Source organism: Hoplias malabaricus, chromosome Y (genome assembly GCF_029633855.1).
Source record: "Hoplias malabaricus isolate fHopMal1 chromosome Y, fHopMal1.hap1, whole genome shotgun sequence".
NCBI classification, from domain to species: domain Eukaryota; kingdom Metazoa; phylum Chordata; class Actinopteri; order Characiformes; family Erythrinidae; genus Hoplias; species Hoplias malabaricus.
The window spans coordinates 34558322-34581471 of record NC_089820.1 but is presented as its reverse complement, the minus strand read 5'-3'; the positions used below and the strand labels follow the sequence as shown (position 1 = coordinate 34581471).

Below are 23150 nucleotides of genomic sequence, written 5' to 3'. Positions count from 1 at the left end.
ATAAAAGTGCAAACTTTTTGATAATTATTAAAGTTCAGATCCTTAGGATTCAGCTGATACCGCATATGTCCATGTTAGGACTATATCCACATAGAAGTACACGCTCAAAAGTTTCTGTATGTGCTTTCATGGCTGATCTAAAAATATGGGGAAACCAGCAGATGGCAGTCTAAGACTATACATTGTGATGTTGAACTACAGTAGATCTGAGGCATTATGCAAAATGCAATATGGAGCAAAGACCATAAGGCCCAGAAACACCTCACTTGGCAGCAAGGTACAGCAGGTGTGAAATGACTCAGCCAAGGAAAATGACACTCTTTGTCCAGATGGTGGTGCTATAGCAAAGGGATACGCGTTGAGGTCTATATCTCCTACGCCGTAAGGCCTGGAGACAAAATTCCCCCCCCCCCCCCTGATTCCTTAGGTTAAGCCATTTGGATCATTTAGGTCCGCCCACTTAGATTTCGAGCTAATTTGTGAAACTTACTTTTTTCCACAAGTCTGGAAATTTTTGACCAATTGTCTTAAGCTTGGTGCCAAAACGTTCACATGAGTCTGACCCTGGGTAATTATAGAACGAATGTTGACATTTCGATTCAAGATGGCCGCTATATGCAAATAAACCTCTTCGGCTTATCACAGGTTTTACTTGAACGTCGGTAACTCCTTCATACTTTACTCAAATGGGTTCAAATTCCAGATTCTACTTATATACATGATTTTAAAGCTAGCATGTCAGCAATGTAGGCCTATTGCTTCCAAACAGGCCTATTCTGCGAGAACCCCGTTAATTGCCGCTTGTGGCTATATTTAAGGCAATAATTTGAATTAACTTTTTGTGACATTCAGCCTACAGCAGTTTAGCCCCAACTTTTGATGCTGAGGTTTTAAGCAGTGTTGCCATGTTTACTGCTTTTTAAAATAGTTTATTGGGACAGTGTTGATTTACGTTTGTGCAACATCTTTGTTTTACATCATTAGTTTGTTTGTGGTCATCAGCTGTTTAGACCAGAGATTTTTTTTTTTTATTATTATTCTTATAATGAACACTTAATGAAAGTGTGCAGTCATGTGTTTACAAGGACACTGTAGGTGTACTGAGTATACATTTATGGCATAAAATTTGTACTCCAGCAATTTAGGGGGCATGATAAGGTCTCTAAAGTTTTATTAAATATCTACTTAACACTGTTAGTGCCTACTCCAGATAATAAGAACACAGACTATACTGAATGTACATTCCAGCTTCAAATGCCTCTTGAACAGTGGAAGGTGGATGTATACTGTTGGCATGCTCTGTCCCTAACAGACATTCCCTCAGCAGCAGTCCAACACACACACACACACACACACACACACATACACACATATGCACAAAAACAGACCAGCCTAATGTGTGTTTGAGAGAGCCCCCGCTCCGTTGTCATCTGTCTCTCAGGTCCATGGGGCCAGCTGATTGGCTAATAAGGGAGGGGCCCACATTAGCTCAAACATGCCGCAACCGTCCTGCGGGGCTTTGCGATTGGCTTATAGGAGGATGACCTCACTAAAGCCAGCTGTTGATTTGACTGTCCGCATGTGTGCATGTGAGCGAGGGAGAAAGGCAGGGCTGGTTGTCGTGGCGATGGGTTGGGGCAGGTACGCGAGCATTTGTCTTGGAGACAGAGCTGAGGTGAGCTGCGCTCCGTTCGATGCTGCTGACGGTGCTATGGAGACTAACCATGTAAGCTGAAGAGCAGATGAGGCTCGCTGCGAGGCAGGTGTGTGTGTGTGTTTGCGCGCGAGGGAGCTGTCTCATCACTCTCTCTGTGTGTGTGTGTGTGTAAATTGTGTAGATGTAGCTATAAATTTGTTAATTTCTCCTGTTTGGTGCATTGGCATTGCAGTTTCTTTTGTAGTTTTACAATTTAATATTCTGTGTTTGAATGTACTTTTTCATGGCAGCTGCACTCATTTTAATAGCTGTTTTTCTGTTTGAAAATCTTTGAAAATGTCGTATGTGCTGTACTGGACCTGAATAGATGAACCTATTCACATGTGATCAGTAGCTTTTCCATGTAATGTTCTTTGTTAAGCTGCACTTTTCTTTATAGATCTGACAATGTTTGGAAGATGACTTGACATCAGTTCGTTCTGTGGTTTTTACATTTTAAAGTCTATTGCGTTTTACTGTAGTTTCCTAAGGCATCTGGTTTGATAACATCTTATTAAATGATATAAGATTAAATTGAATTAAAATTGGATTAGGCCTGTCATTGAAAATCTGTTAAAAAAAGAAAAAAAACTTGCATGTACATTGGTTTGAATTATAATGTGCTGAGGTATAATGTGTGTGTGCTGAGGTTCACCAGAACTCATTTTTCATGAGACCTAAAATGCAATCGTAAAATTTAATGTCAATTTTTCTGTTTCACATAGGATCTGAAATAAAGACGTATTAAATAATGATTAAACTAAATTCTAAACCTGTGCTGTAGAAGTTGACTCATTTTCTGAAAGAAAATCTGTGTAGTAGGTGAGTGGAATTTATAGCCAGAGCAAAAGCGTGTTAATCTCTGTAAGGAAATGCTGTCTGGGACATGAAGTCATGTCTGCAAGGGAGGTTATAGAAAGGCTTTGACTATCTCATGAGGACATGGAACTCACCCCTGAATTAGAGTCAGTATCACAGATATGTTCACAAAGATTGTATGAATGTGCTTTTGAGGATGGTGATTGCTTTGAAAAAGAACTTAAGTTTGCCTTGGCTCTTGGCCTCTGTGCTTTGTTTCATATTTCTGTGAAAAGCACTCAAGGCCACTACTTGCAGACAGGTGTGTGTGTGTGTGTGTGTGTTCTGCTGTCTCAAGCTAAAGCAATGTAAATTGCAGCTGCAATATATATATATATATATATATATATATTATTTATTTATTTTTTTTTTTTTTCCCCCCCTTCCTCTGTCTGTGTCACTCCATAAATGCAAATACCCCAGCAGAGCTGATGTCCAGGAGTTCCCTCTAGTGGGCAACAAAGCTTAAAGCTGATGAATCTCATGAGCATTGAATTTTTTTTTCTGGATGTGTCTGCTTTTTGGCCTCTGCAGTTTTTGAGGACTCACTATGTTGCTCTGCAAATATCTTTTTAAAATGTTCTTCTGTAAGTTCAGTTGTTCTGAGAACCCCAAACTTTAACGAGGGACATCTAAATGGATGAAGATGGTACAAAACCAACAAATGAGATGTGCTAATCTGATTATAAAAAGTTATGAATGACAATATGCCTGTTCATTTGTTCTGCGCCCTCTTGTGGCTTGAAAAACAGATAAAACTGGAGCAATTGTGCTGACATCACTAGTTGTCACCTCCCAAGTTGAAATGGTCTGTAAAGCAAATATGACGTTTTTATAGTGTTGGTACCTTTTAACTTTGATTTTTCTTTTTTGGAGATATAAAAATATTATATCTGAATCAGCTTCACTTCTCTCGTTACTTAATGCATATTGTTCCAGAATTACACTTGTGCCACTCTTCTGTCTAATTGAGAACCATTTGAGATTCATAGCATGTCTTTTTCTGATAATGCGTGAGCAACAATGTTTAATATATGAAAAACAGATTACAATTTTTTTTCTCCCTTTTGTACAAGATCGGAGTGAACTGCAGAATGGTTGTTTGAAAGGACAGGTTTGTGAGTCTATGTTGGAGTGGGAGCAAGCCACTTATGATTGAAATGTAGATTTTAAGTTTTAGCATTGTTCTCATGCCGTATCCCTTCAAAAGTCAAGTCTTTGGGGGAAGATATGTTGAGCAGAGTGGATCTGCTTGGAGGGGAAGAGAGGCAAAGGGGGAGACTGAAGGGATGTTTAGTAGTTACTCGCTGTGTTGATGCTTGTCATGCTGCATGTAAATTTTAAGAGCCATATGTATGTGCTTTAAATCCTTAACTGTGGAGTTCATCCATGGGGTGAACACTTGTCTCCTCTCCCCTTGCTCAGCCATAATTGTTCTTGAGTGTAGTACTTGGCACCTCCGTATGATTAGCACACTGTGCTAGCTGCGAGCCCTCTGACCTGCTTGCTTGTACAGCAGAATTAATTTTAGTTAGTGTAACATGCAGGCAGTTACTGCCAGAGTGCTTGGAAGCTTGCATTCTAAAGCTCTCTGAGTGAAAGAGCAAGGTCTGGATGCCTCCACCTGCTTCTGTCATAGACACCACCTGTGTTACTGTCATCCAGTGTGATGCTAATCTCCTGATCAGCCTATTTTTATGTGCGAGTTTGTGTGTCTTTCTCTCTTGAGGAGAATTTAATGTAATTTAATTGGTTGGTTTGCCCCCAGTCAAACAAAAACAGCTTTGTTTTTTAATAAATTTGTGGCAATAAGACCTTAATTTATAGAAAGTAATTTTTAAATCACATTAAAACACAACCACAGTATTAGTTTAAAATAAGAAATAAATAAATAATAAGCAAGTTGATTTTTCTTCCCACTAGTTTTAGTGTTTCAGAGCCTCGGCTGTAAAATGTAAGACTTATTTGGGTGTGTGTATATTGGATTTACTTCAGAAAATCAGCATCCGATGCCCAGTTTCCAGGATATGCTGCGGCGCTCAGTGCAGCTTCTCTAACTACTAAGGGCACATTGTATTCACTGGTTAATTAGAGCTTCGTGGAGGTGGTCTGCTTCTAGGTACGAAGCTAACAAAATGGGCTGTGGCATCACCACGCTTTGTTGTAAAGTAGGCTGTTTTAGCATGTTGGGCTGTTTTATTCTTTATTTCTACAAGGATTTTAATGTCAACTTGCCTGAATACGGGTGAAATAGGGGCATTGGTGTTCTGGAAGCAGAGCAGAGCCATGTTTTTTCGCACTTGAGTGCCTGAATACAGATGGAATTGAGTGCTGCTTTTATTCAGAGCATACATTTGCCCAAAAGAGAACAAATAATGAATATCTGATTCAAAAAATTTGAAAACTGAATACTTGCAAGGCGAACGAATAGCTGAATATTTGGGTCCAGCTCTGTTTTCTACAAAATAATTTTTTTTAACTACTTACGAATAAACTTGTTTTGTTTTTTACAGTTAAATTCTTACATAATATACAAGTGAGTCTTTAAGGCTCAGAGCATAAGGCTTCAAAAGTTTTGCCTGTATGGATTCTAATTTTGTTATATATTTTGACCAGTTACCACCAGTCATTAGTGTGACTAATTGTTAACCAGAAAATATTCAACCCATTAAAAAATTATTTTATAACTTAAATTTAGTAATTGAGTTATTGAGTGCATCCATCAACTGAATTATGTATTAAACATCAATCCACAAGTCAAAAGATTCTTTTTCTTTTTCAAGGAATGTAGTATTGAGTTGATGAGTAAAATATGTTCTTAATTATATGCCCCAATATGAAGTAAATTAAAGTTTGGTAATATGGTAGGAAGGGGTAATAAATATTATTAAATAATTTTATGAAGTTGAGTTGTTTGAACCATGTTAAACTGAACAGTAACATCGTGACCAAGATTGACAATGGTTCCAGAAATTGGTCAGCATCCACCACACTTTTGGATATGATTTCACACTTTTTCTTGGAGAAAACCAAAATTGTTTGTGATTGCTTGCTGTTTGGATCCAGTACTGCCATTCTGTCGTATTTTTCAGCCATATATCACAGAGACAGCTTAAGGTGGAGCTACACACTGTCTGTTGTTAGCCAAATTTTACATTCCATTTTGTGAACTAAATTTGGAACCATTCAGCGCATTTACACCAATACATAAACTGGTTCATGAACCAGAAAAATACTTTCCCAAAGAACAGTAGGTTCCTCAGTGCAAATTGTGGCTGAACAATAGGAAATAAGACAGGAACACGCTCCGTTTGTGTTTTTCTGGGGCTGTGTTTGGCTCTGCGCTAGTTATGTTTCTCTGCTGTTCACAAGCTCAGCAGGACGGCTCATAACTCGGCAACATTTTACACACGTATTACATCTCACAGGCAGAGGACTGCTGATTTTCTTATTTCGTGTGAGTGCGTGTCTTTGTGGTGTTAGTGTGTTCATAAAACTCCAAATAGCTGTGCACAGCCACCTTAAACTTCACATGTTTTACTCTAACTTATTACATAACTGTAATTCTTAAAATCAACTAAATGTTCTAGGTCGTCTTTGGTGGTAGATCACCTAGTAATTTTTAAATAAAACGAACAAGAAAAACACTGATGCCGGTGTAATTTATTATGGAAAAAAAACGTTGGGCTCCTTTTTTCATTTCTGCATTTATTAGTCCTGCCCTCCAAATTTTCTCTACATCACAAGTATGTAATTAAAACCAATGTAAATAAAGATATTGATATGAAGCACCAAAGCTTCTCCAGACCTTCCAATGACAAGGATATGTATTTTGGGCTTTCCTGTTTTTTAAATGCCAGACACACCTGTGACAATGGCTATTTGACTTATGGTGGTCTGGCAAAACTAGGCTTGCCTAGTTTCTCTTTGCACTTGTTTCAGTAACATTATGAGAACCAGCTGCACCCTCGCACACAAAGTTCCAAAATACTTAGCACAGCAGTTTAAAGGCTGGTTCATTGGTAACAAGGACATGGACATGGGATGGCGCACGTACCATTACGCTGAACTGTCCGCATTGTTTTATGTATATATTTATTGTATCACTTTCTGGCAATGTAATTCTTAAAATCTGTTGACTGAGTTATAGAGCCGGGTTGAGTCCACTTGACCTCCTCTCTGTGGACGGGTGCCCAGGCTGTGGGTTACCAGGTTGGCGGTGCCAACTTGGAAAGAGCTGAAGCTGGTGGTGTGAGGGGGATTATTGATGTCCTGCCAGAGACAACAATATGCCAGTTTTCGTATCTGTATGTCTTTTTTAATATCTATATCTCTATTCTTTCTCATTTTTCTTAGACATATTCTATCTCTTATTTGCCCTTGTCTCATTTAATATCTTTTTCTTAATATCTCTTTCTGTAGCATGATAACATTACTCTGTGGGCATTTAAATGCATGTCGATGATTTTAATTCGTTTTTTTTTTTTTGGCGGGGACATTTAAACTCTCTCTGTGATCCGCTCTTAATGTGGATATCCGTATCTGTCCGTTCCTATTTATGCAGGCAGCACGTTGGTCTTTATCTCAGTCTAAGAAAATATATATATATATATATATATATATATATATATATATATATATATATATTAGTGTAATGAGACCGCACACCCATCAAACACACACTCTAAAATACATAGATTGTCTTTGTCTGACATCACTGAATCCACTTTGGCGTGACCACAGACAAAAGGGCTGTCTCTGACTCCTGTCCCTGCATTTGTATGTTTCAGGTGTGTGAGGGCGATGTGGAGTGTGGGTCGTGGTTAGGTGACCCGACCCAAGCACTGGTGAAGGAGTCATGGGACTGTGGCCTGTCGTCATCGAAGAGTCCTCAGTGTGTCCTGCTCCCAAGAGTCCTTCACCTCTCCGAGTTACCATCCCACCACCCAACACAGCCGGTAAACACAGTGCTCCTCTACTTAAACCTCGGTTTGAGGTTTTGTCATTAGGCCTGTCACAATTGCCATAAGTAGTTTTCCAGAAACAGTGATAATGATATTTTTAGCGTTTTAAAACATTTTATGCCACTCATAAAAAACAAAAAAAAAATTATTTAGGAAGCATCCCTATATTGTATGATAAGTTGATAATGTATATATTGTGAAAGGCCTATTCTCCTCAACAGTTTTGTCTGCTTTGATTTTTTTTTAAAGAACCAATTCCATGAATAATAGTCATTATATTAACAAATTGTGAATAAAAACTGAATGCAATGATGTGGAGATGGCAAATGTCAATATTTTATTCGTAATAGAACATAGATGACAGATCAAAGGTTTAATCTGAATGAATGTGACATTTTAAAGGAAAAATATGTTGATTCAAAATTTCAGTATCAACAAATCCCAAAAAAGTTGGGACAAGTAGCAATAAGTGACTGGAAAAAGGAAATTGAGCATATAACGAACAGCTGGAAGACCAATTAACACTAATTAGGTCAATTGACAACGTGATTGGGTATAAAAAGAGCTTCTCAGAGTGTAAGTGTAGTGTAACTGAAGCCAAGATGGTAAGAGGATCACCAATTCCACCACTGATGTGCAGAAAGATAGTGCAGCAATAAGAGAATGGTGTTACCCAGCGTAAAATAGCAAAGACCGTGCATAACATCATCAAAAGATTTAGAGAATCTGGAACAATGCTGTGTGTAAGGGTCAAGGCCGTAAAACTCTACTGGATGCTCGTGATCACCGGGCCCTTAAACGTCACTGCACCTCAAACAGGAATGCCCTGTCAAGGAAATAACAGAATGGGCTCAGGAATACTTACAGAAAGCATTGTCTGTGAACACAATCCACCGTGCCATCCGCCGTTGCCAGCTGAAACTCTACAGTGCAAAGAGGAAGCCATTTCTAAGCAAGCTCCACAAGCTCAGACGTTTGCACTGGGCCAGGGGTCTTTTAAAATGGAGTGTGGCAAAATGGAAGACTGTTCTGTGGTCAGATGAGTCACGATTTGAAGTTCTTTATGGAACACTGGGACGCCTTGTCATTCGGACCAGAGAGGACAAGGATAACCCAAGTTTTTATCAACGCTCCGTTCAGAAGCCTGCATCACTGATGGTATGGGGTTGCATGAGTGCTTGTGGCATGGGCAGCTTGCATGTCTGGAAAGGCACCATTAATGCAGAGTACAATGTTCAGGTTCTAGAACAACATATGCTACCATCTAGACGTCATCTTTTTCAGGGAAGACCCTGCATTTTTCAACAAGATAATGCCAGACCACATTCTGCAGCCATCACAACATCATGGCTACGTAGGAGAAGGATCCGGAAACTGAAATGGCCAGCCTGCAGTCCAGATCTTTCACCTATAGAGAACATTTGGCGCATCATAAAGAGGAAGGTGCAACAAAGAAGGCCCAAGACGATTGAACAGTTAAAGGCCTGTATTAGACATGAATGGGAGAGCATTCCTATTTCTAAACTTGAGAAACTGGTCTCCTCTGTCCCCAGACGTCTGTTGAGTGTTGTAAGAAGAAGGGGGATGCCAGACAGTGGTAAAAAATGGCCTTGTCTCAACTTTTTGGGGATTTGTTGACGCCATGAAATTTTGAAACAACATATTATTCCCTTAAAATGATACATTCTCTCAGTTTAAACTTTTGATCTGTGCTTTTTGTTCTATTCTAAATAATAGATGTTGGCACCTCCACATCATTACATTCAGTTTTTATTCACAATTTATTTAATGTCCCAATTGTTTTGGAATCTGGTTTGTACTTTTTATATGATTTATTTTGCTTTTGGGGCCTATCTGAATTATTTTTAATAATTTGTGTGAAAGAGAGTGTGAAAATATTTTAATTTGTACCAAGAGGTGTGTGTATATGTGTGTGTGTGTGTGTGTGTGTATATATATATAATTTGTTGATACATTTTATTGTTTTGGGGTGCCCGCAGTAGTCTACACATTAACATTTATTTGCCTGATCAGCCCAATCATAAGGAGTGTTTCAGCCCTGACTGAATTGATTGACTTGAATGAGATACAGTGGCCTCTCTTCTACTGCAGGGCCAAACAGTTCTGAGTACAGATGGTAACATTTTGTGGTGGCTTTTCCACAAGGACATGGTTCGGCATACTCAGGGGAACAGAAACATTCTGTAGGGGGCTTAAATGACATGGAGATCTGCTGATGGGCTCTTTAAGCATTTTGCTGCTTAAACATGAAGTTGTTCTGCAACACAACAATTTAACTAGTTTATTTATTTGAGTAAGAAATACAAGCCCTCCCTGTATTTTTAAAAATGTCAATTGCGTGATGTGTTAATGACTGTAGCATACCTTGACCATGCAATTCTTGCTGTTGCTCATATATTCTACATGACTGTTTAGTATAAGAGCATTATTTATTATGGGTACTCTTACACGATTGCTTCAGATTGCTAATTAAGCCCATTTACTACAATACCAATGACACTTCTCTTTCTCTGCAGTGTGTTTATGTGTTAGGTGTTAGCATTGATGAGAATGACTGAGGCTGTGTTTGCGGAGAGAAGCTGTGACAGAATGAAAGTCTTTGAAAGTGACAGTCCTCACCCAGATGTTCCACCCAAACCACACAGCCCCCAGCGCATGCATGAGAACAATGTCACACAAACTCACCCTGAAGAGCGTTCGTCCAATGAAGTTGTGAAAGAACAGAGCTCTTCAGATATTAGTTGCCAAACACAGGTGAGTGATCTTTCAAGGGTACCACACAAACCAAAACAAAGGTTTATTGGCTATAGCTTTAGGGTCTTTAATCAAGGCAAAGTAACAGTAAAATATGTTTAACACAGGTGAGTAGCCATATCAATGCACAATGATCTCAGTGTTCTAATTTTGGTGACATGGATAAATATCCTGTATCATCCTATTTCTGATTAATGTGTGAAAATGCTAAGTATGTAACATTTTCCATTTTCTGCATTGCTGTTCAAAGCTCTACATATTCAAGATTGTTGATATTGTCATCAGTCACTGATCCATGTTCCAGTCCAGAATTTGCACTTATACCACTTACCAGCCGTAACATCATAAAGTAACTAAACATCACCAATACAGATTCTATTCCACGCTAACTTACCAAGAAACCAAGGTAACTTTGCTTTGTAACTGCAAAGTTACAGGTGAAATGGAATTTTTGCAAAACGGAGAGAAAGAGACAGGGAGAAGAACCTAAGCCTTAACAATACTAATAGGACATGAATAGAGAGAAAATGAGACATTGAGTCATTGGCTTCTCAGGTAGATTTTTGAAAACGCTGTTGGTGTGTGTGAAGATATTTTGGAATAGAAAGACAAACTGGACAATTGCATAGCTTATATTTTGGCTGTAATAAGTGCTGTGAGATCTATTTCAGCCTCATGATATAACTTTAAACACACAACCTACAACAATAATTTTAATATTAAAGTGAAATGAGCTCTTCTGTCTGAGTCTGTATTGGAGTTGGAACTTAGTGTGCATTGGTCCATCAATAATACATATAAATTAATTTGATGAAAGGGAGGAGGGGAAATACGAGGGATAATATAGTTTAAATCTATTAAGTAGAATACAGGCCTAGTAGTGAGCCTAATTAATTGCTTTCAGTGAGTAGGTAATGGAGAAATCAGCCGACATAACGAACTAGCCTAAGGTTTTTTTTCTTTTATGGTCTTCATAAACCATATAAAGCCAAGTCTTACAGGTAATGTTCACATCAGACAATAAATAAAAATGTTTTCCATTGTGTTACAGGACAAATTCGCTAGCAGAATAGATCCACACGAGCTCTCACTCTAAAACAGTGCACATTTTTTGACTGTTTCAGGGACAAACGAAGGGGTGTAAAATTTGTGTTAACATTTCTTTGCTTTGAAATGGTATGATATTAATATTGACACCCCTAATCATATAAACTCTCCAGACATGCCCTTCTCACTTTAAGGTAACACTGGTTTGACAGAAGGTTTTTTTGAGCTTTCTCATTTTCCTGAGTTTATTTCTGGCTGCATTTTGTACTACTCTGAACTACATTCACACAATTTTACTTCATCTGAATATGTAAAAAGCATATGAAACTATATATAAACACGACATAACAAAACAACATAAGGAAATGGACTATAGCCTCAATCTCTGCCTGTAATGAATAAATAAATAATGCCTTAAATTTGTAATTTGTTATTTTATATTATATTAAATTATTTACTCTATTAAATTATTTATATTATATTATTATATTATACTTATTATTCTAAGTTTTCCTTTATCCTTGCAGCTCAAATTCTCAACAAAAAAAAACTCTCATAACACACAACACTTTCAAAAAGTGAGCAAAAGGCTAGTTCTATGATATCCTGGCTAACCTCAAACTCGTATAAGAAAGCCACGGAAGTGCTTTCTTATACATAAATTCACAATTCTCCTTATAGCCTAGGCAGCTGTCCAACACTATGTAGGGTCGAGAGAGCAGATAATCTTGAGCTGTAATCCTGCAGGCTTATCTGCAAATTTCATGTGTCTCTTCCACCCTGAGGGATGATATATATGGACCTGGAGTTTGTGTTAGTATGAAGTCACGGGATGAGGACTTCAGAGGGGTGGGAGGTGGGGTTAACTTTGCCACCATCTGCCACTGGCTCTGTTGTAGAGGAAGAGAGCCAGATGCAGTCAGGCACAGCATTTCTCACTCTCGCTCTCTTGTGATTGTCCAATTAACCGCTTCACTGATGGACCCACATTGCACACCTTCTGTCACTGACACAACATACTTGCTTTAATTCTGCAATATCGCTCCTGTACACAAACAAAAACCAACAAAGCAGAACTCTTACTCAGTTATTGAGCTCTTGTGGTGGATGTATTGATCAGGGTTTATCTTTAAGATAACTTGTGTAATTTCCTGATAAATATACTAGGCTTTATTATCGCCAGGCTATATAAACAAGTGAGGCTGAAAGGCTGTCTGTAGTGGTAAAACTCCTAAAAAGACGCATTACACATTTTCATATCCTGGCACCTTGAGTACTAGCTTATAAGCGACATTTCTTCTTTGAAACTATGCTATAAAATGAACCAGATTTGGATAAGAAGTGCACTTATTCACAAACTCCCTTGTTATATTAAATTCATTAATATGTGGACTATTCAAACTATTCATTACTTCACTCTTGGAACAAAAAAGTATGGTACAGTTACATGTATTGTCACTGAAGGTACAAACAATGTACCCTAAAAATATATTGCACTTGCCTCTCCACAAGGTAAGGTGAATGTTTGTAGGCTGCCAATACATAACTGAATAAAATAAATTAACATATTTACTGGAAATGAAATTGAGTGTATGAAATCACAAATTTAAATTAATATAGAATATGGTACATTTACATTGTTCCCTAACTAAAAGTATTGAATATGTATCCTTGAGTGTACCACTAATGTTCCAGAAGTGTCACGCCCTTGTCCTGTCAGGTCTGTTGTCCCCGCCATGTGCTTTATCTGCACATGGATTGGCCTGTTATTGTCCTCGTCTCCGCCCTTGTTCCGCCTTTTCGTCTGTGTCATTTGATACCCTGCCCCCTTGTTATGTCTCAGGTGCGTCTCGTCTGTGTTTTGTGTTTAAGTCCCCTTCCTGCACTTCCTGTTTGTTGGTCATTCGTTCTTTGTACTGTCAAGTCAGTCGTGTTCTCAAGTTCTCAAGAAGGAACAAATAATATGCATTTTTTTTTACTTAACCAAACTAATATAACACCCATCAAGGTACTAACATATTAAATACAACTTATATGGCATAATTATTTTCGGTTTCTAAAATTATTAAAACTAAATATCATCATGAAGTGATCTGACCACTGCATGAGAAGGAAGATGTATTTGTTGAAAAAATATTTTGTGGACCAAGTCCTTCAGGAGCTAAACATGTGTCAAGCAGGGAAATTACTGAACTGTCCACTGGACAGTACTGAACTGTGCATTGCTTTCAGGTTGGAGAGAATCATTCAGTGGAGAGCACCGTAGAGAGGCACTGAGCTGTCTGATCCAGAGCTTGACGTTAGCTATGCTAAACTCTGAACCCAGCAGGCTGTTTTACAGAGCAGGAGTCCTGTGTTAACCCAGTGAACGTAATTAAACTGGCTGCCAAAAAAAACTGCTGCCCTTTGTCCTACTGGCAGGGCACGATATTCATTACTTCATTGTCTGTAACCACTTATCCAGTTCAGGGTCGTGGTGGATCCGGAGCCTACCAGGTGTCATTGGGAGCAAGGCAGGAACACACACTGGAGTGGGTGCCAGTCCTTCTCAGGGTGGCACACACACACACACACATTTAATCAAACCTAAGAACACTTTTGAGTCACCAGTCCACCTACCAGCGTGTGTTTTTGAACCGTGGAAGAAAACCGGAGCACCCAGAGAAAACCCACATGGGCACAGGGAAAACACACCATACTTCTCACAGATCATCACCAGAAGCAGGACTTGAACTCACAACTTCCAGGACCCTGGAGCTATGTGACTGCGACACTACCTGCTGTACCACCATGCCACCTGAAGATGTGATATGACCTATGGAATAAGGTTGCTCTAAAACGCTATGTTACCACAGGCATGTTATGTGCTGATGATTTTTGCACCAGACCGCCTACCAGACCAGCTTGGAAGAGACATTTTCACTGAACTCCCAATGTTGAAACGTGCATGCACGAGTAGGAACTATTACTTCAGCCATATTTCACAGACAGATCTTAAGGTGGCACTCCTACACCATCTGTTGTTATTTCAGCCATGTTTAGATTTCAATTTGTGAACGAAACTGGTTCACAAACCAGAAAAAACAGTTCCCTGCTGGAACCAAAGAACAATAAGTTCTGAGGCTGAATAATAGGAAATAAGACAGGAACACACTCTGTGTTTCTGGGGCTGTGTTTGGCTCTGTTTGTTGCGTTTCTCCACTGCTCACAAGCTCAGCAGGACGGCTCGGAATTCAGCAACATTTACACATGTTATATCTCACAGAGAGAGGAAGACTGTTGAATTTGTTTTATTGAGTTTGCCCTCCATATTTTCTGTACAACACAATCACGTAATAAAAGCCACATGTAACAAAGAGCACCAAAGCTTCTCCAGACCTTCCAATGACAAGAGTATGTGTTTTGGGCTCTGTGACTAATGTCGGTCAGGCAAAACTATGCTTATCTAGTTTATCTTTGATCTTTTTTTTTTAAATAACTGGTATATAGGTCCCTGAGTATACTTTTGGAAGTTGAACAGTTAAAAAGACATAGTGTCATAGCATTTTAACTAATTGAGGGTAGTGATGAAAAATTATATTGTGAGGTTTTTGTGATCCAGATTATAATGCTTTCAAGTAGTAAACTACATTTATAATGTATTCTTTACTGTTCTTTGGGGATGATAAATGATAATCTTTTGTTTTGACGTCATAAAATCAGTCTTTGTGAGACGGATTTCACATTTTGTTTTTATTGTCCATATTTTGATGGTTTTTCTCCTGCTTCAAACATGTAATGTAGTTCAGCTGGTGTTAGTACAATGCTAAAATACAATTTGCAAGGTATTGTTTGGTGGATATACTGTTTGAGGGTTTTTTTTTTGTTTGTTTGTTTTTTTTTTAAATCTGAAATCCGAATGTACCATATTTCTTGTGTCCATATCCCTATTCACAGTCCATTTTAAATAAAAAATTCGTGGTTTTCTGTCATATTCAACTGAGGTTTTGGTCAAACATGTATTAAGTATGTCATCAGACCTTTTATTACCTTTACCATGCACCACCTGGCAGGAGCTAAAAGCTAGTAGTAACAAAAAATATCCTGTTTCACCCACTACCACCTGTCACTGAGCAATGTTTTCAGCTATGTCAAAGACTTATTCTCAATACCTTTCACAGGATAAAAGAAATGTGTATTGTGATTCCTGATTTGCATGGTGTTTTTTTTTGTTTATCTTGCTGCTCTTTATCTTTTTAATTCATTGTCTACTTTGCACATCATAGCTGATCTCTAAGAGATAGTCACTCTAACAAAAAATGTCTTGTATTGCACTTTTAATTGCATATTTTAATCTGTGTAGAATACATGGCATTAATGCATTTTGTTGAACTTTTGGCATATATTTTTAACAATGTTACTTTCCAAACTGTCCTGATATTACATCAGTTTCCGTTGCTGTGAAACGGTGATTCATCAAAGCTTTGACTCACTGCTTTCTGTCAATCAGCCATCCCACTGCACAGGGCAGCTGATGAGACGCTCTAAGGTACCATATTACTACTTGCAGCTTCTTCAGCATGACTGCATGCCCAGTCAAATTTCCATTTTTTTTTTTAATTTTTTTTTTTGCTGATCTGAGGTCAGTTATTACTGTGCTGTTAAGGATTGTACTTGAGAAAAGTGATCCTACATCAGCATGAACCAACAGCATTTGAATTATTTCAGTGAAAATTTGTGCAATGTGTTGTTTTTGTCCAAAGTGTATACTACATTATTTAATGACTAAAATGATTCAAATATTAAGCTTAACATAGGTATTTCAAGCCTCATATAAAATGGAAATGCTTGTCTTGTTAAACAAGATTCAAGGCTTAAGAACACGTAGACAATGTTGATCTGGAAAAATGCAACGAGAGATGTTCCACAAATGTTACTTTGTGGAAAATAAAGATATTACTTAACAAATTGCCAGGAATTGAGGCAAGTAAGTGATGATTTCTGTGCTACTTGTACAGTTCTAAATAATAGTCATAAACTTAATAGCCTTGTAGCTTGACTAAAGAATCAAGTCCAGATCTAGTACATTTCTTTGAGCTATTGCTCTCCAAACATTGACCAGAGGTTGTTCAATCCTGGTAACAGCAGACCATAGGACTAATGGTTTTTCTCTGCAATAACAGCCTGTTAAGCATTTATAGCAGTATCAGGTGTGATGTGGCAGGGAAAATACTAGACATTGAAAGTGCTGTACAAAAAAAAAAAAAAAAAAATTAAAAAAGGCACTGTATGTCGTTTTAAAGCTTGCAGGAGAAATCTGAAGCACTTGGTGGAAAACGTCCTCTTGAGTATTTGGTGGGGGTGGGTGGGGAAAGTGCAATGATTTGGTGAATTACCTTCATAAGTGAGTTTTAATAGTGGCATAATGAAAGCAACTATTGGAGTTTCTGTATACTTTTAGGGAAAGATCTTTGCCAAGTGCTGAGTGTATTCTCCTAGCCCGTCATTAAGAATTATCTTGGATGGAAGCATGTGATGTGTAATTTATTTATTAATGTAATAATCACATTCAGTATGATTAGCTTTTAATAATGCTTTACTATTTTTTATTCATTTATGGTTGTTTTAAGTGAGACAATGTTAGTGTTTGGCATGGATGTATTCTTTAACTCTGTGCCATGTATCAGAATTTCGCTCCACTCTAACTATAGTTTTGTTACTCTAAAATTGTTTAAAAATCAGCAGTTTTCTTATCAGTTTTTAATATTGTTGAATTATTAACTTTTTTTTAAATACAAAACAACTTAATCTAAGAAACTTGGCCAGATTAAGATGAGCCCCTTTGATAGCTCTCCTAATTAGAATTTTCGTGATGTGTACTTTTTAATTTGTTCTCCATGATTTTTGCTTTGTGTGCATGTGAATTTTTATTTTTATTTTTTTCTTCCCTCCCCCACGTTGTTGTTCTGGATTTTTTGTGCTCAGAACATCTTTATTAATAACCATGGTTACTCTTCTCCAGTCAAACTCAAAAGTAAAATTAGTCCGGAGTTTGGCGGTGTGTGAAGAGTCTTCTCCTCCTACGATTGCAGAGACGCTGCTCCAACACCAGGTAAGCGCACGGAGTGTGTGTGTGTGTATGTGTGTGAGAGAGAGAGCGATTGGCTGATGCACAGTCAGCCCAGATTTACCGCACTTGCGTCAAAAGCCTCTCAGCAGTACACCTGTAGCTTTCTGGTGTCACACTTCTGCAGCATCAGCAGTACACACAGTACTTAAGCACTGTGTGTTTTGGATTCATACGCATTTGACAAAAGACCTTTTTTAAAAATAAATTGTTGTGTATGTGTTAAATAGTTATGTTTGGTGTGGTTTTGTGTGGTGTGTGTGTACTGCGCACAAGTGCCTGTGTGTTTTTTAATAGATCTGTGCAGGCATTGGGTTTGTCCCAAGTGTGGTATTACTCGCATCCATCATCTCTATAAAATGTAATTTTCCTGTGTCAGCACCAGAGCTCATGCCGATTGATGTAATTGGCCACTTTCACTCAAACTCCATTTCTGCCCTATCTATTAAGTTATCCTGCAGCTCTGAGCTGCACTCAGAGACCCCTAGCCCCCCTCAGGTAGCCTGCACAATCACAGTTTATATGAACCGTTAAAAAAAAAATTATATTTTGCAAAATTGCCAAATTAGCACCATTTTTTTTTCCCTGATTCAGCTCTGAATGTGACTGAAGGACGCTTGGTAAACACAACATATATTGGGCATTTTGTCACTCTAATTCTGTAATAAAATCTCTTTGCAAAAGCTCTTTTTTGCAGGTTCGTTTTGTTGATGATTTGATTTGTTTTGTACAACAGTTATATTACAAATGTGATATACTAGATTGCATCTAGTTGTACATGTGAATTTTAAGAATTTACTGTAATTCTAAGAAGAGGTTAATCTACAGAATCTAGCTATCAGGTTATCTAATGAACAGGATTAGGGATGTAGCTTTTTATTTTTTTGGTGTTGAAATAGCTTAGCTGCTCTTTTTTTTGAATGGGAAACAAATGCAATTTAACATTTGAAGGTTTTAGAGATAATATCAACAGAGCAATGATAGCATTGCAACCACTTTCTTGTATCTACTCACTGTCCATTCTTTTAGCTCCACTGACCATACTGGAGCACTCTGTGCTTGTGATATCTACAATTACAGGCTATAGTGCAATTGTTGCTCTGTATGATTTTTGCCTAGTTTGACCCACATCAAGGCAAGTATGAACTGGGTGGTGGATCATTCTTGGTGCTATATTGATTTTGTAGCTTTAAATATGAAGTCAGAGGCAGTAACACAAAGTTTGCAGCAACTGATGAGCTAGTCGTCCTTTAGTCCTTCATCAGGACACTGCCCACGGGAAGTTGTTGGCTGGATATTTGTGGTTGGATTATTCTCAGTCCAGTAGTGACTTTAAAAGGGCTTTAAAAACTCTAGCAGAAATAGTCTGATCCACGCGTACCAACACAACACACAATAACACATTACCAACTAAGTGGTGGTCCTGATGGGTTTCTGACCATTTGAAGAACAGATGGTCTAGCCTGTAATTTTAGAACTGCAAAGTGCTGCTGTAAGTCCAGCATATAGAAATGAGGAAGTGGTGTTAATGTTATGACTGATTCCTGAATAACTAATAACATATAATATGAAAATTAAATAAATAAAATGAAGTTTTAACCCAATTAATGTTCCAGCTCACAGTCATTGTTGTTGTATAATAGATTCTTGGCAAGCTATACATTTAGCACTTTTTGCTATTTAAATATGGGGACCTGTAGTTAGCTTGGCACTTTACAACATATTGAAGTTGATTATTTAATTAGCTGAAACAAGTAAGCTTATCTTTGCTGGTAAAACAGGTTTCGATGAATATTTATTATATTAGATTGTGTATTAGATTGTGAAACTGCATTTTGATTTTAGGAGCACCTGCTTAAGTGGAAAGCCATGATGGGTCTCTTATGGTAGCCAAAGGCAAGCGTCCTTGATCAGTTTTACGTCCTTGAATGAGTGAATGAAATTTCTTCCCGAGAAAGAGGGTCTGGTATCTCTCTCTCTCTCTCTCTCTCTGTGTGACCCACCCCCCCACACACACAATTCTCCTGTATTAAGCTCATTTTCTTTTATTTGACTGAATTATTTCTACAAAGCTTCAGAGAGGGAGGAATTGATTGATCAAGAGACAAGTGTTTTGTCCAACACTCCCCCACGTCCTATGTAGGACAGGACAATTACTGAAACAGCACACAGTCTCCTTGAGACAAAGTAAAGGGAGGGCAGAGAGGGCAGTGACAGAACCATACAAAAACATTAAATGTAAATATCTCATGGAAAAGCAGCAACACTTCTCTGCTTAAAGCCTTGGTGTTTTGGTGTGTGTGTGTGTCGTTTTTGTCTTTTTACTTTTTGGAACAATTTTAAAATTCTTTCTTGGACAATTAATTGGACCAAATCATTCTTGGACCTTGAAAAAGTAAAAATGATACCTTGCTCTTAGGAACATGCACTGCTTTTAATTAACCAGTGAAAAAGAACTCATGCCAACATCCCTTCATATCCCTTAATATTATTACTTTAAGCAGGTAGCAATTATGAATTTACAGCATTGATGGACAGTAAAAAAGTAAATGTAATTTGTTTCTGTACTGTATTTCCATTTTGGGTGACTTTTTACTTCACTGCATTATGAAAATCTGCTGTTACTTTTTTGTTTGTGTGAATAAAACCGAAACATGTCTGAACAAACCTCCCGGCTCCACGCAGCGGCACCGTTGGTTAGGAAATGAACCAACGTAGTAGATTTTTTTAAAAATACAGTACGTAATGCAAGGTCAAAATCAGAAGAAATATTCCAAAACCCAAAAATCAGTACAGTACATGACCAAAAGATTAAAAACAGATATCAGGCAGATAAGTCAGAAAATCAAAACTGTAGCCTGTTTAAGAAGCGGATCTTCTCAGAACCGATCAGTCTCAGAATTGCAGAAATAGCTCAAACTATACTCTGCAACTATGTAGACAAAACGGATTTTAAAGGAACACTATAATATTTTTACTTACTTAATTTTACTTTTAAAAATTATTGCTTCAAAATAATTGTGATGCTTCACTAACCTGTAATAGGGAGAAATGAACCTCTGTCCTAGCTACTCTTAGCTCAGCACTGCAGAAACCGTACTATAAAAGATTTGGAGGAGGAAAGGAAACCACCCCTTCCCTCCCCCTCCCTACCAATTTCAGAACAGTGCTATAAAAGTTAATTGCACTAGGGGGAGCCCCAGGAGCAGAAAAAGTCCCCCAAGTCTTACATAGTGATTGAGTTTAAAAAAAAAAAAACTTATGAACAAGTGTCCTATGCCTTTGTGAAAGTGTATGCTTGTGCGTTGGCGTCTGCATCTCACCAACAGACCACTAGGACTGAATTTCAAGCATTTTCTTTGTTAATATTTAATCTTAATATTTAAGAGTTAACATTTCTGGATTTTGAACCATGTTCGTCTGACCTCAGACCTATCACAGTCATTGTGATCTGTGTAGACGTGACGAGTTCCATTTCTGGAGAGGTGCGCATCAGGCGGCGCTGCCTACAGCATAGGTTCAACACAGAAGCATTAATTGGGCTTAATACCCCAGAGGTATTAATACTCTGTTGGTTTGGAGGGGCAGCACAAAGACTGGGGACCAAGAGTGACACTAGACTCTTTTCACCCACAATGTGTTAAGTATGACATTTGTTACAAAAATAATAATAGGACATTAGAGACATAGTATGTCATAGTAAAAGTATATTTGAAGGTAAATATTTTTGTATTTTTACTCAAGTAGAGATCTACAACCCGGACGTCTACTATTACTGGAGTAATATTTTACCTTGAGTATCTGTACTTGGATTTTGTATGTTGTTCACCACTGTTTTTCAGTGATTTCATATTTGCTTTGCTAGGTGTATAGTGAATACAGTTAGCTACGTAATGCCCAACCCATATGTTGCATAACATAATGTGTAACACCTTTCAGAATTAAAATGATTCTCCTCATTCCCTTTCCTAAAGAGACATTACTCCTCCTACTTTCCTGGGGTACACTTTCCTCAAGGCCATAGCAAACGAACAAGCACAGGGGGTGAAATGCCCTGTAATTAGTGAAGTAGCATCTTAAATGAGTTAGAAATGATTAAGTCCTCACTTGATAACATTACCTTCAGAGATGATGTTTTAATGTGATAAATAATGCGCAAAGCTACTTTTAACTGTGATAATTCTGGTTTTCCTGGTTTGACCTACTTGCAACTGTAGAGGTTGCAAGTAGCTGCTCAATCTACGCATATTACAAAAAGCAAGAATCTATTATCACAGAAGAACCATTTGCCTCATGATACACAGCATGTCCAAAAATGTGTCAACGACACATATTTTTGAACTAGGCAGATATTGTAAGCATGAAATGAAACGAGATGCTCCAGAGCAGCTGCATTCAAGCTTAAGGTCACTATATTAAAGCAAAGAGACAGCTCGAAGGGTATGAATTGGAACTGCATTTTTTTTCCCAGTGATGAAGTTGTGCCCAATAAGTTTGGTTTTTTCCTCATTAAAGAAAACATTTTTAATGAAAAGGATTTCCACAAAGTTTGACTGTGTTATAAATTTGATATAGGCAATCATTGGTTAACACAAGCAGCCAATGTTGTTGTCTCTCAATTCGAAACAATTTATATTACATTTATTTACAATTTATCTTAAAAGAAAAATAATTAATTTGTCAAATGTATTTATTGTTCAAATATGGTCAAATTTCTGTGAGCTCATTATTTCTAGGTCATTAGAGGTAAATACTATTAAAATGTTTAAAACTGTTGCTTTAAGGGAGAATGAATATGAGTTTTTTAGTTTCATTTAAAGAAGTGTTTGCACCAGAAGGCTTATCATATAAAGCTGTTTTATGAACACGTTTTGGAAAGCATCGTCTTTTAAGGCTCAGAGCTCTAGGACTTAAATGCTCTTTATGCAGTAAAGCATGTAACACCCCATAATACCTTTAATTAGTCTGATAAAGCAAGGAGCTATTTAAGTGAAAAAGCAGCTAATTTAGTTTCTTGCTCTTTGATCAAGCAAACTCATGATTCCTCCATCCACTCCCCCCCCTTTTTCTATTATTTTTTTTTTTTTTAAACCAAAGCACATATACCATATGGAAATACCAAATAAAAATAATGTTTTAATTTCCTTGCTTTGCTTTTTGATCTATTTTTTTTCTTCATTATTCCATTTTTCTCTTTGTTTAAACCAAGGACAAAATCCATTTGCAGCTCAGCCAGGCTTTAGAGAAAGAGGAACCAGTCAGCAGGGATGAGGACCACAGCGAGAAAATCTTGGACAAGACGGAGAGGCCTGACAAAATGCCAAGAAAATCACTGTCAAGAGGTGAGACAATGTGAAACATTTGTGTGTTAAAAAATATATATATAAAAAAATTTAGACCTAGTCAAATGACCTTTTTCTTTTGTTTTGTTTACAAACTGAAAATAAGAAAACACAGTCTGAAGTAAACACATATTCTTACACATCTTAGTTATTTGCTGAATATTAACATAATATGGACAAATTATAAAAAGAAATAGTGCTCTATGAACTTGTTAGGAACACTTTTTACCAATATATTAAACTTAGCAAATACTTACGCACTGAAAGTGTTGTATTTAAATTGGCTAACTACCTAAATACTTACCTTTTAAATACTTAAATACTAAGTACTACCTCAGGCCTTCAGTTCTTATAGGTATATA

General features: G+C 37.5%; 1 protein-coding gene across 7 annotated transcripts in view; it reads left to right on the top strand.

The window, feature by feature from the left end:
• LOC136677972 (R3H domain-containing protein 1-like) overlaps positions 1–23150 on the top strand; it is a 90755-nt gene that overhangs the window by 14359 nt on the left and 53246 nt on the right. For 3 of the 7 annotated variants that reach the window (XM_066655697.1, XM_066655704.1, XM_066655702.1), the window contains exons 2-6: positions 7345–7512; positions 10056–10293; positions 15830–15868; positions 17342–17431; positions 22656–22788. In XM_066655697.1, the coding sequence (XP_066511794.1) occupies positions 10084–10293; positions 15830–15868; positions 17342–17431; positions 22656–22788 (472 nt within the window). In that variant the 5' untranslated portion in view covers positions 7345–7512; positions 10056–10083. Of the gene's footprint in view, positions 1–1565; positions 1764–7344; positions 7513–10055; positions 10294–15829; positions 15869–17341; positions 17432–22655; positions 22789–23150 lie in introns of those variants that run through there. The other 4 variants (XM_066655700.1, XM_066655698.1, XM_066655701.1 and 1 more) reach the window with 4 other exon arrangements.